The sequence below is a fragment of the Megachile rotundata genome, chromosome 5 (assembly GCF_050947335.1).
Source record: "Megachile rotundata isolate GNS110a chromosome 5, iyMegRotu1, whole genome shotgun sequence".
Lineage (NCBI taxonomy): Eukaryota > Metazoa > Arthropoda > Insecta > Hymenoptera > Megachilidae > Megachile > Megachile rotundata.
The window spans coordinates 20,893,008-20,905,502 of record NC_134987.1 but is presented as its reverse complement, the minus strand read 5'-3'; the positions used below and the strand labels follow the sequence as shown (position 1 = coordinate 20,905,502).

At 34.1% G+C, this 12,495-nt stretch overlaps 1 protein-coding gene across 9 annotated transcripts in view; it reads right to left on the bottom strand.

The window, feature by feature from the left end:
* Positions 1-3,118: 3,118 nt before the first annotated feature.
* Bap170 (Brahma associated protein 170kD) overlaps positions 3,119-12,495 on the bottom strand; it is a 48,737-nt gene continuing 39,360 nt past the window's right edge. For 4 of the 9 annotated variants that reach the window (XM_076531472.1, XM_076531474.1, XM_076531479.1 and 1 more), the window contains exons 10-17: positions 11,159-11,530; positions 10,451-10,654; positions 8,186-10,224; positions 7,914-8,073; positions 7,681-7,839; positions 7,348-7,428; positions 6,531-6,622; positions 3,119-6,415 (exon numbers count right to left, since the gene is read on the bottom strand). In XM_076531472.1, the coding sequence (XP_076387587.1) occupies positions 6,295-6,415; positions 6,531-6,622; positions 7,348-7,428; positions 7,681-7,839; positions 7,914-8,073; positions 8,186-10,224; positions 10,451-10,654; positions 11,159-11,530 (3,228 nt within the window). In that variant the 3' untranslated portion in view covers positions 3,119-6,294. The remainder of the gene's footprint in view (positions 6,416-6,530; positions 6,623-7,347; positions 7,429-7,680; positions 7,840-7,913; positions 8,074-8,185; positions 10,225-10,450; positions 10,655-11,158; positions 11,531-12,495) is intronic. The other 5 variants (XM_076531473.1, XM_076531480.1, XR_013038142.1 and 2 more) reach the window with 4 other exon arrangements.

Here is a 12,495-nt window from a genome sequence, read left to right as displayed (position 1 = left end):
CATTAATATAACATTACGATCAGATTGTAAATTACATTCCAATCAGTACAACTACGTGCAAAAAGAAGATGCACAAAATGAACATAAATCAGTGCCTCAAAGTAGAGAGTATTTAACTCGAACAAATATGTCGGAGTTAGATTTGTCCAATAAAAAAAATCATTCCATCTGCTTTAACGCAGACAATCATTTTAACGTCTTACAAACAGTGAGAATGAAATATGAAGCAAAATTGGGAAGACCAGATACGCAACAGTTTAGTTCACTTAACAATCACACTGCCTTTGATGTAACAAATAATTTGGATGTGTCACAATTAGGTGGACGAAGTGGAACGCAATACAATCAAGATATTGAACAATCAACTTTTACTAGCACTCCTCAAATTGCATACGGAAGACAAAGTTTTTTGCGTTACCCCTTTCATTCTACCAAAATATGGAACGATACAACTGACAGCAAACCGATATCTTCCGAGATTAACAGCACAGTTTTAGAGAAAGCAGATCAGAAAGATAAACTTGAAACAAATTTTGATGTGGATACGTTTGACGTTAAAAGTAATTTGAAATCGAGTAAAAAAGTGTCATGGAAGGATTTGTCACAAATCATGTTACAAAATGATAAGAAGAAAGACTTGGTCAATTTAGAGAAATTTGATACTGGTAAACAAAATTTTAGTTATGTTCCGAGAGAAAATAATAAATCACTTTTGCAAAATTTGATGACTTTTAGGAATACAGATTTAAACTCAAAATCTATAAACGCATTCGTCAATTCTAAATTTCAGAGGATTGAAAATTCATTGCGTTCTACAGATTACAAATATTCCATTTGTACTAATAGAATACCGTACATCACTAAAAATTTGATTGACAATGATAAAATTGAAAATAGTGTTTGTACTAATAGAGTGTGCAATATCTCCGAGAATAATTACGGAAAACACATCTCACTGGAAGAAAGAACTTGCAATCAAATTACAGAAAAAAGGCACAAAAAAACATGTACAGATATAAAATGTACAAATGATGTTACAACAAATACTTTAGTGAAATTTGCAAATACTGATTGCTGTAATGAAGAAAATAAAGAGAAGTGTTGTATGAAAACAATTGATATTGCTTTGGATACATTACAAGATATGTCGAATAAAATAAAAAAATTGCAAGATAAAAGTAGCATTAAACAATATTCTCAAGATTGCCACTATCAAGAAGTGAGGTGCAAAAATATGGATTGCAATTACTCAGATGGAAGATATGAGGTTGCACTATTAGAATGTAAACATAATTCTGTGAAACCATCAGAGTTAATGACTCCAGACTGCATAAAAATGTTACAGGAAATTAAAGAATATACGAAAATTTTAGAAGAGCAGTTGACAATCATTGATAAAAATATAAAGATTAAGAAGAAAACAATTGAGAAGCTTGTACCAACTGTTGAATATACTATGGATCTTAAATACAATCAAGACATTTATAATACTAGACAACAAAAAGATACAATAACACAGAATCCGGAGAAAAGAAACATCTGTATACAGGAACCATCGAAAGATTATGTAAACTGTGCACAATATACAATAGAACAAATAGAAGAAAAGAACAAATATCAAAAAGAGGAAAAGCAAGGAAGTAAAAATTGTAAAATGGAAAACTGTAATGTTAATGTAGATGATCAAATTAAACGTCAAGATGATACTAAAACAACACAACACGTAAAAGTTCAGTGCGTAAGATCTTTTCATATTATTGATCCTTTAAATTGTAGACCTATTTCAGCGTGTATATGTAATGAAGGGGTAAATGTATCCGATAATAAAAGCGATGGTTGTGTTCAAAATTGTATTGCGGGTAAGAACTTAACACAACGAATGGACAAGACTATGATAGATAAACTAATATTGGACTCCATAAAAGTAAAAAATGTTAGAACTAATTTGATGAATGTAAGTGATGAGCAAGAATCTTTGACTTGCGAGGAAAAAGCTATTATCATGTTACTTTTAGCGAAGAGCATAAGCAACAAATGTTTAAAATCTAAATATAAGAAGTCGGAGCTTATAAATTTTAGACCAAAGTGCATTACTAATTCATGTATCTCGTGTCATCAAAGGTTGGTTAAATGTAAGTCCAAGCGAAAAATGCAGATACCTGTTGTGTTCAAACAATCAAAACCTACTAAATGTAGAATCGAAGAAAATATCTATTCTAATCAAAATAGGCACGAATATTTTCCGAAGCAATTAGAAAATGAAAACCAATTAACAAATTCGATGACTGTCTGCACACAGTCATCTAACTTGCACATTACCACAGCCACCTCAGTTTCTCGTATTTCTATTAGTACCAAAAGTAGGGTGGATAATGTAACTGAAGAAAAGAGGCCAAGAGGGGATGCTTGCATATTGAGTTAACATGTGAATGTAAAAGAAAATTCATATTCAAATTAACTTGCAAAATTCCAAAGGTTTGTTAAGTTAAAATAGGCCTGTAATAAGATAGTAATTTTCAATTCAATTCTAGCATTTGTTTGTACAATCAAGTATGACTTGAATTATAATTTTATCTCGTTGTAAGTACATATCAACATTTTGAACACTAATTTTAAAATTGACTATAAAATTTTTAGAAATATTTGTAGGTATAAAGGTTGCGATAAATTCATTGAGAATATAAATTTTAAACTAACAAATTGTAAGACTGTATTACTACTAATTATAAGACTGTATTAAGTACTTTGTTGTATACGGTAATATATTGTATTATTTTTATACTTTACTTGCTAAATGAATAAAGCTGTAATTTAATTATACAAAATTAACTGTAGGATGTTATATTGTACCAGTGTCAAATAAATATCTTTTTAGCTATAAATTATTTTATGTATTTATAAAGATTCAGAACTTGGAATAGGAGGCAGGCTACATATTTTGGGATATTAATGTTCTAGGACTTTTGAATTGTAGTTTGTTAACTTAAGGTCTTATGATCTTTAGATCTTGAAATCTTTGATACAGGAAAATTTTGCTACTTGATTTCATATCAGGTATATTAAGATATTTCTTGAAACTCATCATGAAAAAAATAAGTTTTCAAATTAAACTCATACGTTTAATTTTAAATGTCTCCTTTTGCATTTAGTAATTTATTATATCATCCTTTTATTCTTTTACACATATGTTATGATCTCGATGATCGTACGAAACGGTGAACATGTAAACTAGGTAATTACAAATAATAAAAATAAAAAGCCTCTCATAAGATTTCTCTTCTAAACGTTCAGCTATTCCAATTTGATTTATGTATATTTATATATATATATATATATATATTTATATTTGTGTATTTATGTATTTTATATATATATTTTCAAATTTATATATAATCTATATATAAAATACATAACAGAGGCTCGCACATATTTCATTGTTTCGCAATTTACGATGTTAAATATCAGCTTTCATCGTTATTTAAATCGGTGCCAGCCATTTTAGCGTCGGTCTGGTATCAATTCGATAATTACAAAATTGTCGTACCCTTGCAACTCCTATGTTTTGTCGTAACCTAATATAATACAGATTTTTTCTTCCTACTTCGCTTCGCCAAACATTTAATCTTACACCTTGAAGAAATTTACACAGAGCTCGTAACATGATGAATGAAATACACATGTATTATGTACAAATATTTATAATTACATTACATATATATACCTTTTTTCCCGCCTTTTCATTATTCTAATACGGTCTTAACTTTTAAAGTCGTGGTCGTGCTCGACACACGTGTAAATGCAATTTATTTTTCCGAAGTTAACATCCGATAATGTTTCAATTTTTAATCGCTCACGAAATCAAACAAAGAGATCCGTTCACTCGAGTTATAATTACAATAGGTTCCAATTGGCGTAATTAGATAGCTATCATGGTGGGTTTGGTCCTTTTCGCGTAACATACGGGGAGTAGGATATAGCATACCTTGTATACCCTATATTACAAACTTTTAAATTTCAAATTACGAAATTCCCAATTTTTTAAAAAAATTACTCGATTTCTCGAAACTTTGGTAGGTGCGAGGCGTTGACACTATTAGTAAAGTTAAGGGGCTTAACCCACCCCGGAAAAAATATCTTCTAATTACGCCAATGCAGGTACCAACGAAGAATTAATTGTAAGTTATAGAAAGTAAAATTTAGTAACTCTTCGTTTCAACTGAGATTACCATTCCATAGTATGTTTTCTTTTCTCATTGCCTGTTTTTGTACAGCCTACGTATCATACAAAGAAGTCAATCATAATTCGTTAGAATTCATATCAAAACAAAGTGATGAGAAGAATTTTGCCACCACGGTCAACAAGATTCACTTAATCCTAATTTGGTTTTTCAAAGAATTTACAGAAGCATCACATTATAAAGTAGTTCCAGAAACAGAATAGGTATTAAAAATTTATTACAATTTTGACATTCCTTTAGTTACAGTGCGGTTTCGCTATATGGAGTGAGAAATATTGGGGAGTGGGCAATTAAACTTTTGAAATTCTCATATTTCTAAAATTAAAAACTTAAGTTTAATGTACAGTGGTAACTTTGTCCTTTACGTCGCCATTTTCTGTAAGGAATTGTATAGTGCTCGTCAGTGTAAGTAAAAATTCATGTACAAGTTTGTTACTGTATAAATAAGAGCCATATAGCGAGACACCACTGTAGCTCTGCGTTTCAAACTCTTTCTATTTATTTCAAAATAGAAAAAAAGAAAAGAAGATTGGAATCAATGGAAATAGTTGCCTTGGAAAGTGCTTCTTTTAGTTTCTGCTCTGTCTCTCTCCCTCCCCTTTTAGTGCTGAAAATTTGAAAAAGACTGGCTTTAAGAACATTTAGGCCTTTCTAATTTGAAGTATAAATATACTTACACCTGTATCATTATAATACACAGATAACTCGGAAGCGATAATTGATCTTTGATCCAAATCGAAGTGCATAGTTTTATGGATGCTTCGTCGTTTCTCAAAATACCATTTGTGATTCGCGCGAAAACGGACTATGTTATCTTGCAAATGACAATGTAATTGCGATTGTAATTCAACCCGAGACGCTCGATTTACCGAAAAAGTATAAAAGTTATCTACACATATCCAAGAGTATTACTGAAGTCGAAAATGGTTAGTAATCTTTTTTGTAATTTGACCTAAATCCGATCTAAAGCAGAAGAAGTTCTTAGATTTACGATGAACCGAGCCGTTTATGCCAACGTTACATACACTGGCGAACACGATAGACTTCCTCTTCGAGAAAATGGCAATATAGGGAAAGGAAGCTCCATCCATTTGGTTACATATTTCCAATTTAGCAATTTACAAGGATTTTCTAATCATAGTTTTGAGAATTTCTAGTTCTGAAAATTGGGAATTAAAAAATTTGAAAGTTTCCAAATTTACTTGCTTGAATTTCCAAAATCAAAGGCAGGTGGTGGAAGGCTCTTTCTCCTATAGTCGTTCCTATCGAAAGGAAGCCTCCGTTACAACCGAGCGTACTTTATGTGCGATGCCTTGTTAACGTCAGACAGTAAGATTAATCGATAATAAAACAAAGAGAGACGATAATATAGCCATGTAATTGCAATATGCAATTATAAGCAAATGATAAATTCCTAACAAATACATTTCATAAAAAGGTTTCTTTACATTCTAGGTTTTCTTGGTGACTTATGAAAAACATACAATAATAATATTAATAATAATTAATAATAATATAATATAATATAATAATAATAATATAATATTGTTTGTAATTAACTATAACGTCCATAAAGTATTTTCTTCGCACATTTTTTGTACACGATTACTAAAAACATTTCTTCCGCTTCTTGTTGAGAAAATAAATATTAATATTAAATTTGAAATATTATCTCGTTTTTTGTTGTTTTTTTCTTTTGTTTGTTTGTTTATCACTGATTCTGCATCACTTCCAACTACTGTCTTTCGTTTGTGTTACTAGTTTTACAGTACATTGTTATAATCTAAGTCGGCAAATCAGTTGATTGCCTAGTAAGTTTATAGGCCTCTTTTTAATAATATGGAACATTGCCGTATCCTCTTCTAGTACATCTTCTTGACCGTTCTTCCGTTTTTCCTCGTTTCCTTTATTACGCACAAACACACTTATTTGCAATGAAATTGCAAATTTCCCACCTTATGCATCATATACTTTTTCCTCTCACTTTACACTAAAATTTAAAATTGATCGCTGCTCGCAACGTGAAAGAGCTTATTTAGAGGCCTGGTTCAAGAGGTCACCTATGGTTACTGTTACTTTGATCGTTCATATCGTATAGAACTTGTGCGATTGTTCTCGACGATTCAACATTACTTAACGCGACACCTGCCAAATGTGGTTCGTACGCTCTGAGATGCCTAAAAAAAATAAATTGCCATAATTAATTATAATCAATTTTTTCTTTCAGGAAGAAGAGAAGAGAGAATCTTAGGAGGGTCGTCTAAAGCTTGTACATTGTCAAATAAATTTTACCTTCTGCCATGTGTTGAATATATGACTAGGTTTCTGAGAATAAGAGCGGCTGTCAAACGAATACTTTTAGTCACTGGACCTTCGTTGTCATCCTGTTACAACAAGAGAAAAGGATATATTAAAAAACACGAAACGTTATTTTTATGATTGTCTACAAAAATAAAAATATATAAACATCTAGTCACATTTCACTTAATGCTAGAACAAACATGATATCTGGATTAATTAGTTGCAAAACAGCTCTGAACATTAGTGAAATACAGTGTCATGAAAACAAAATGGTGTCAATGTCAAACAAATACAATCTGATGTCGAATAACAGGAAAAAGTATTTTTTCATACTCATAATAACGTATCGTACAAAAATATAAATTACGAGTAAAAATGACCATGTTTCAATTTGCAGCGCTGTAAGTATGTTAATTTTCAACATATACTTGCAATCACAAAGTTTTCTGAATGAGTTAAAGTCTTGCGTCATTGATTAACGTCAGAAATGATTTTCTTATAGGTCATAAGCATAACAAATACGTCTACATTATGCTGCGTAAAAACAAACATACCAACACCCTGTCCGTCACGAAAAAATAATACACTTCAACTGCGTAAACACATAAATTACAGTGACGCTAGCTACGAAATGAAAATATAATGATGTCCATGCTAAAATATATATAATATATATTGAAACAAAAAACCATAGCATGGTGCGAAAACAAAAGAAAATAAAGCGCAAAAAAATAACGGCAGGAACAGCACACGAGGGCTGTGGCTGTGATTCGTGAAACCCTTTTCTCAATTTTCAACACGTTTTTACCTGTTCTGGTGGAGGATTTTGCCCTGGTCTGGGGGAAGAAGAGCTTGAGGTGGCTGCAGCGGGCTTGGTTGGCCTTTGCTGCTTTGCCAAGAGAATAAGAAATTTCATTATATTAACAAAACTCAATAGACTCTATGAACCGTTAGGGATTATAAAGAATTCTTCGGAATATCGATGCATTATACTAAGTTCTTTGTTATTTCGTGTCAAATATTTTACTGACATGTTACCACCATAACAGAGAAGTGCTTTATGTTTGTTTCGCTTTACTAAATTTACAGCCTCGTTTTGTAACTGACTTGCATCACTTTGCAACTTTATGAAACTACCCACCATTAACTCCTTTGGATTTACGAATTCCAAAGCATGCCGTTTAATCGCGTGGAATGCTGCATTCGGTGCATATCCAGGGTGGTGAGGAGTTGGTGGCGTCGATGTGGAAACTTCCGTTTTCCCGGTTACCGTCAACTGTTTCCTTCTCATCGACATAGTCTGTAGAAACATTCGATAACGCAATCAAGTAAAGCGTGCTAAACATTTCAAAAAACAAGTGTAAGTATACTCACATCCGCGTTACAATGCCTATCGTACAAATGTGTCATTAACGAAAATCTACGCCTTTTCAAGGCATCGCAGCTTGCCCATAGACACAACGTTTCTTCTCCCCCAGTTGGACAATGTGCTTCGCACACATGGAGGTACACTTCGTGCGGTGTTTTAAATTGCCTATAAAAATTATTTATAATTATATTACCGCTAAGCGTGTCATTATACTCTCACAGATCTTAGTTATATCACTGGCAATTCTCATTGTTAAATTATGAATAAATGCAATTACCTTAGACAACCTCGCCATTCGCACAGATAAGCATTCGGATCGATTTTTATCGTAATCGTCTTTTCCGGTTGATTTTGACTCGTCGACGGTTTAGATTCTGGCTCCGTAGAGGTTGAGGAACTAACAGTCTTCATTATTTTTGCAGGTTGTTTCGTCGGCAATCCGTGCGTGGCAGCTGCTTGATGCGGTGTAGTGGGTCTGGTAGGTGGTGGAGTTGAGGCTGGTGTAGGTGTAACTACTCTTGATGGCACGCTGGTGGATACTGGTGTTTGTTGAGCCATCGCAGGGATCGTAACAGTCACTGTATTCGGGTTTGTTTGTGCTACAGAACTGTTCACTATTATGGAAGTTTGTGGGATTGTGCCAGACGTTGGAACAAGCGGCGGAGGTATATTGCCAAGGGCGGGACTCTGCAAGATGGGTCGTGAAACTTGCGTCACGACAACTTGCTGCCCTTGGGGCGTTACTGCCACCATTTTCTGCTGCGTCGGTTGGGCAGCTGCTTGAGGTTGCAAAATGATTATTGTTTTTGCACCCGTTCCTTGTTGCTGAGTCGTTTGAGCCACTAAAACCGTCTGCGCTTGACCTTGAACCAACGTCGTTTGTGGTTGAGCTAAAACGTAATTTTGGCCAGGAACACCACCGGAAACGACGTACTGTAATTGACCTCCAGCTCCTTGCTGCAGCAAAACCTGTGGCTGGGCTTGCGGCTGCCTTGCCTTCATTTGCGCAGCTGGTATAATGACTTGATTATTTGGTTGAATCGTTTGTTGTACTACTATTTGCCTAGGAGCTGCGACGATGAGTTGTTGATGCTGTTGAGGTTGTTGTTGTTGCTGTGGCTGTGATTGTTGTTGGTGCTGTTGTTGAATTTGATGATGATGATGGTGATGGTGATGGTGGTGATGATGATGCTGTTGCTGCTGCTGCTGCTGCTGTTGTTGCTGCTGCTGCTGCTGCTGCTGTTGTTGCTGCTGCTGCTGTTGTTGTTGTTGTTGCTGCTGCTGCTGTTGTTGTTGCAATTGCTGCTGTAATTGTAACTGTTGTTGCTGCTGTTTTTGTTGCTGCTGTTGAAGTTGCTGTTGTTGTTGGTTCATTTGATTTACAAATATATGAGGTTCTTCTTTTACTACAGGAGATGTTCCTGTGCTGGCATTTACAGTGATATTTTCCTCAAGATCCGTTTCATCTTCTATACAATCCGCAGCTAAAGCAGCATAAAGGTTTGCGGCAGTGGAGGACACAGTTGCCTTTTCACTATCCTTGTCATCGTCTTGTTCCTCAGATTTTATGCTCGAGACGGTGGATTCAGCCGTTGTCGAATCAACAGCAGGATCCGGAGACATCGTGCCGTTCGAATACTTCAATTTTTTAACATCCACTTCGTCGGATTCGCTAGCGGCACGTTTAATCCCTCTTGGTGCTTCTATTAAGGTGTCCTCGGACACTTCTGTTTGTACAACGTTACTTTCCTCTACTTCAGATTTCACTTTAATGTCGGTAGGAGATTCTTTTAGTACTTTTTTAATGTGGTTTTCTACTAGATCCATTTCTTTCTCGTTGATCGAATTCTTTCCTAAGACCCCGTTCAAAATGGGTTCCTTGTCGACTTTCCTTTCTAACAAATCTGCAAGCATCATACTCTGCAAAGGTTTCTCTTTAGAAATTACACTGGACGAATCTTTCGAGGAGCCATCGTCCTGGGCATCAATGTCCATGTTACTTGGTGCACCGTTCAAAAGTATTCCTTCGAAACTTGTTAACGAGTTATCTTCCTCCACGCCAACACCAGAACAGTCCCTACTACCACCTATACCACTACTAGATGCCAAAGAGTTATTTGTCGAATCCGAATCTTCGGCAATGGACGTACACGTAGAACGCTGATTTGTTTTATTTGCTGTAGTTACAGTTGTAGTTGGAGGCCGACATACTTTGATGGTTGAAGATATGTGATTTTCCGTCGAATTTAAAACCACAATGGAAGAGGTTGTCGATGTTGCTATTTGGTTGACATTTTCATTATCACTTACGTCAGTCTGAAAAACACAAAATACTACGTTGCAGACTTTAGAATGCACATTTAATAACTAGGATGAACTATACGGTAACTGGCACCTCCATTTCATATACCCCACTGTATTTTTTATCAATTTTAGTAATGAAGAAGTTAATACTGAACATTTTATCCAAGTGAATCCTTGCTAAAATTGGGTGTGTCAAGATTAGTATAGTTTACCCTAATCATAAGAACGTACATCATACCTTGTCACAATTATTAGTCATAATAAATTTGGCTCCGTTAAGCCTTTGTATCTTTTTGGCAGGAATGGGTGTAATAGCTGGTTTTTGTTTCGAGTTGACAGGAGTCTTTGGGAGTATCGTTGAAGAAGCTGTTGTCACAGGAAGTTGCGATACGTTGATTAATTGCTGTTGTAGTAACCTCTGTTGCTGTTGGCGTTGGGCAACCTACAAGACAATACCGACTACGTTTAAAAAGTGTACCTATTATGCATTTTATAAATTCACTTTTCACTGAAGGGAGATAATTTCAGTCTCGAAAACCATGCTTTTGTTAGTGCAGTTCAAAATCTTATTACTTTACTTAATTCAAAAATAATCATCTTGTTAAGTATTATGTATAAATTTTAACTAGGAATGTACACAAGTAAAATAATAAAGAACACTTTCATTGTAATTCCTGGTTGAAAATAAACAGCATAACAAAAAGGTAATATTTATATCTACTTCAAACGCAAACAAAGAAACATTTCAAAATCAACATCATTAAAACATACATTCGCTAAGTGATCTTATCCTGTAAAGTGGTTTTTCTATAATGATAATGCATGTCTTGTGCAAATATATTTGTTCAACATATTTCACTAGACAAGATTATTGTCAAAGTTTCATATCAACATCTTACAGCTATAAAAAGGTACTACTTTCATTGTTAATATACAACAATGATACCTGGTTGCTGGTTATTAGCTGGTTGGCACTGATGCTGGATGCGATGCTAGCAGTAGTGTTTGTTACACAGGCAGTAGGGGTAGACACACAAGTCGCAGCAGTACTGGGCATGCAGTCGCTGCTGACCGTTACCTTAGTAGCCAGAAGGCTTTTTATTATGGAACTGGACGTGGTACCACTTCGATTATCTTCTTTTGCAACTACCTGGACAGCTTGCGACTGTTGTTGTACTTGCTGCGGTTGTTGAGGATGGTGTTGCGGTTGTAACTGTGACGATTGCTGTTGCAACTGTTGTTGCTGCTGCTGAGGTGTCTGTGTTTGTGTACCACTACACAGCAACGCTTGGCTCAAATGAGGATGCGATACTGACACCTATTTAACAGTAGCGATAATATAATTATGATACTTTTATAACATATTTTGTGTTATAGTAAAAATATTTATTTGCTTATTTTCAATTACAAATTACAGAAACAGAAAAGTAAATGCTATGATATTATACTGTAACAGTGTATGTTAAAATGTTTGCAATTATGATAATTTTCTGTTGAACATGTCACACAATAATAATGCATCAATTTCTAATACAATTTCTAAGTATTTATAATGCAAAGAAAGTTCAACCTTGTTTTAGAAGTATGGTTAATTTATAAATGAAACTAGATAACTGATTCTACTTCTCATGAAACTGATAAGGTATAATAGTTAAACACATTCTCGTAATAGTACTATGTTTATTATTAAGCATGATACGAATCAAATAAAACAAATGAAATTAGCTGCATCAAAAACAAAAAGTATAGTTGTTATAAGAATATAAGATAGTAATATCATATTACACTATGATAGATACAGATTTCAGTTGCACAGAAAGTATTCCAAGTAATATGTATTCAAGAAATGAAGAATCTACTTTAATCATGCAGTGATCAAATAGTCTAACATATAAGACAAACAATCAAATTGAAGTACTAAGCAAATTTTATGAATATGAACATATAAAATGATTATTCGTTCTTAAATTAATGTTCGTACATCATCGTTTATATCTCATAATTTTGTATCTTTAATTATGTACAATCAATTTACAGTTAAGTCCCGTTTATGCGAAACGAAAGAGAATGAACATTCGTCTCAAACGAATTGCAGAAACTTGTAAGAATTGGAGAAAGTCTACGATAAGATTCGGCAACGAACATTTTGTTTCGATAACCTGGACTTCACCATTTGTACATCTACTTATCTGCATGCAGATGTAGCGATGGGATACACAGGATTCGAGGCATGCAAAATGTAACTTTGTTAAGGAAAGCCCATATTATAACAGCGTAGTGAAA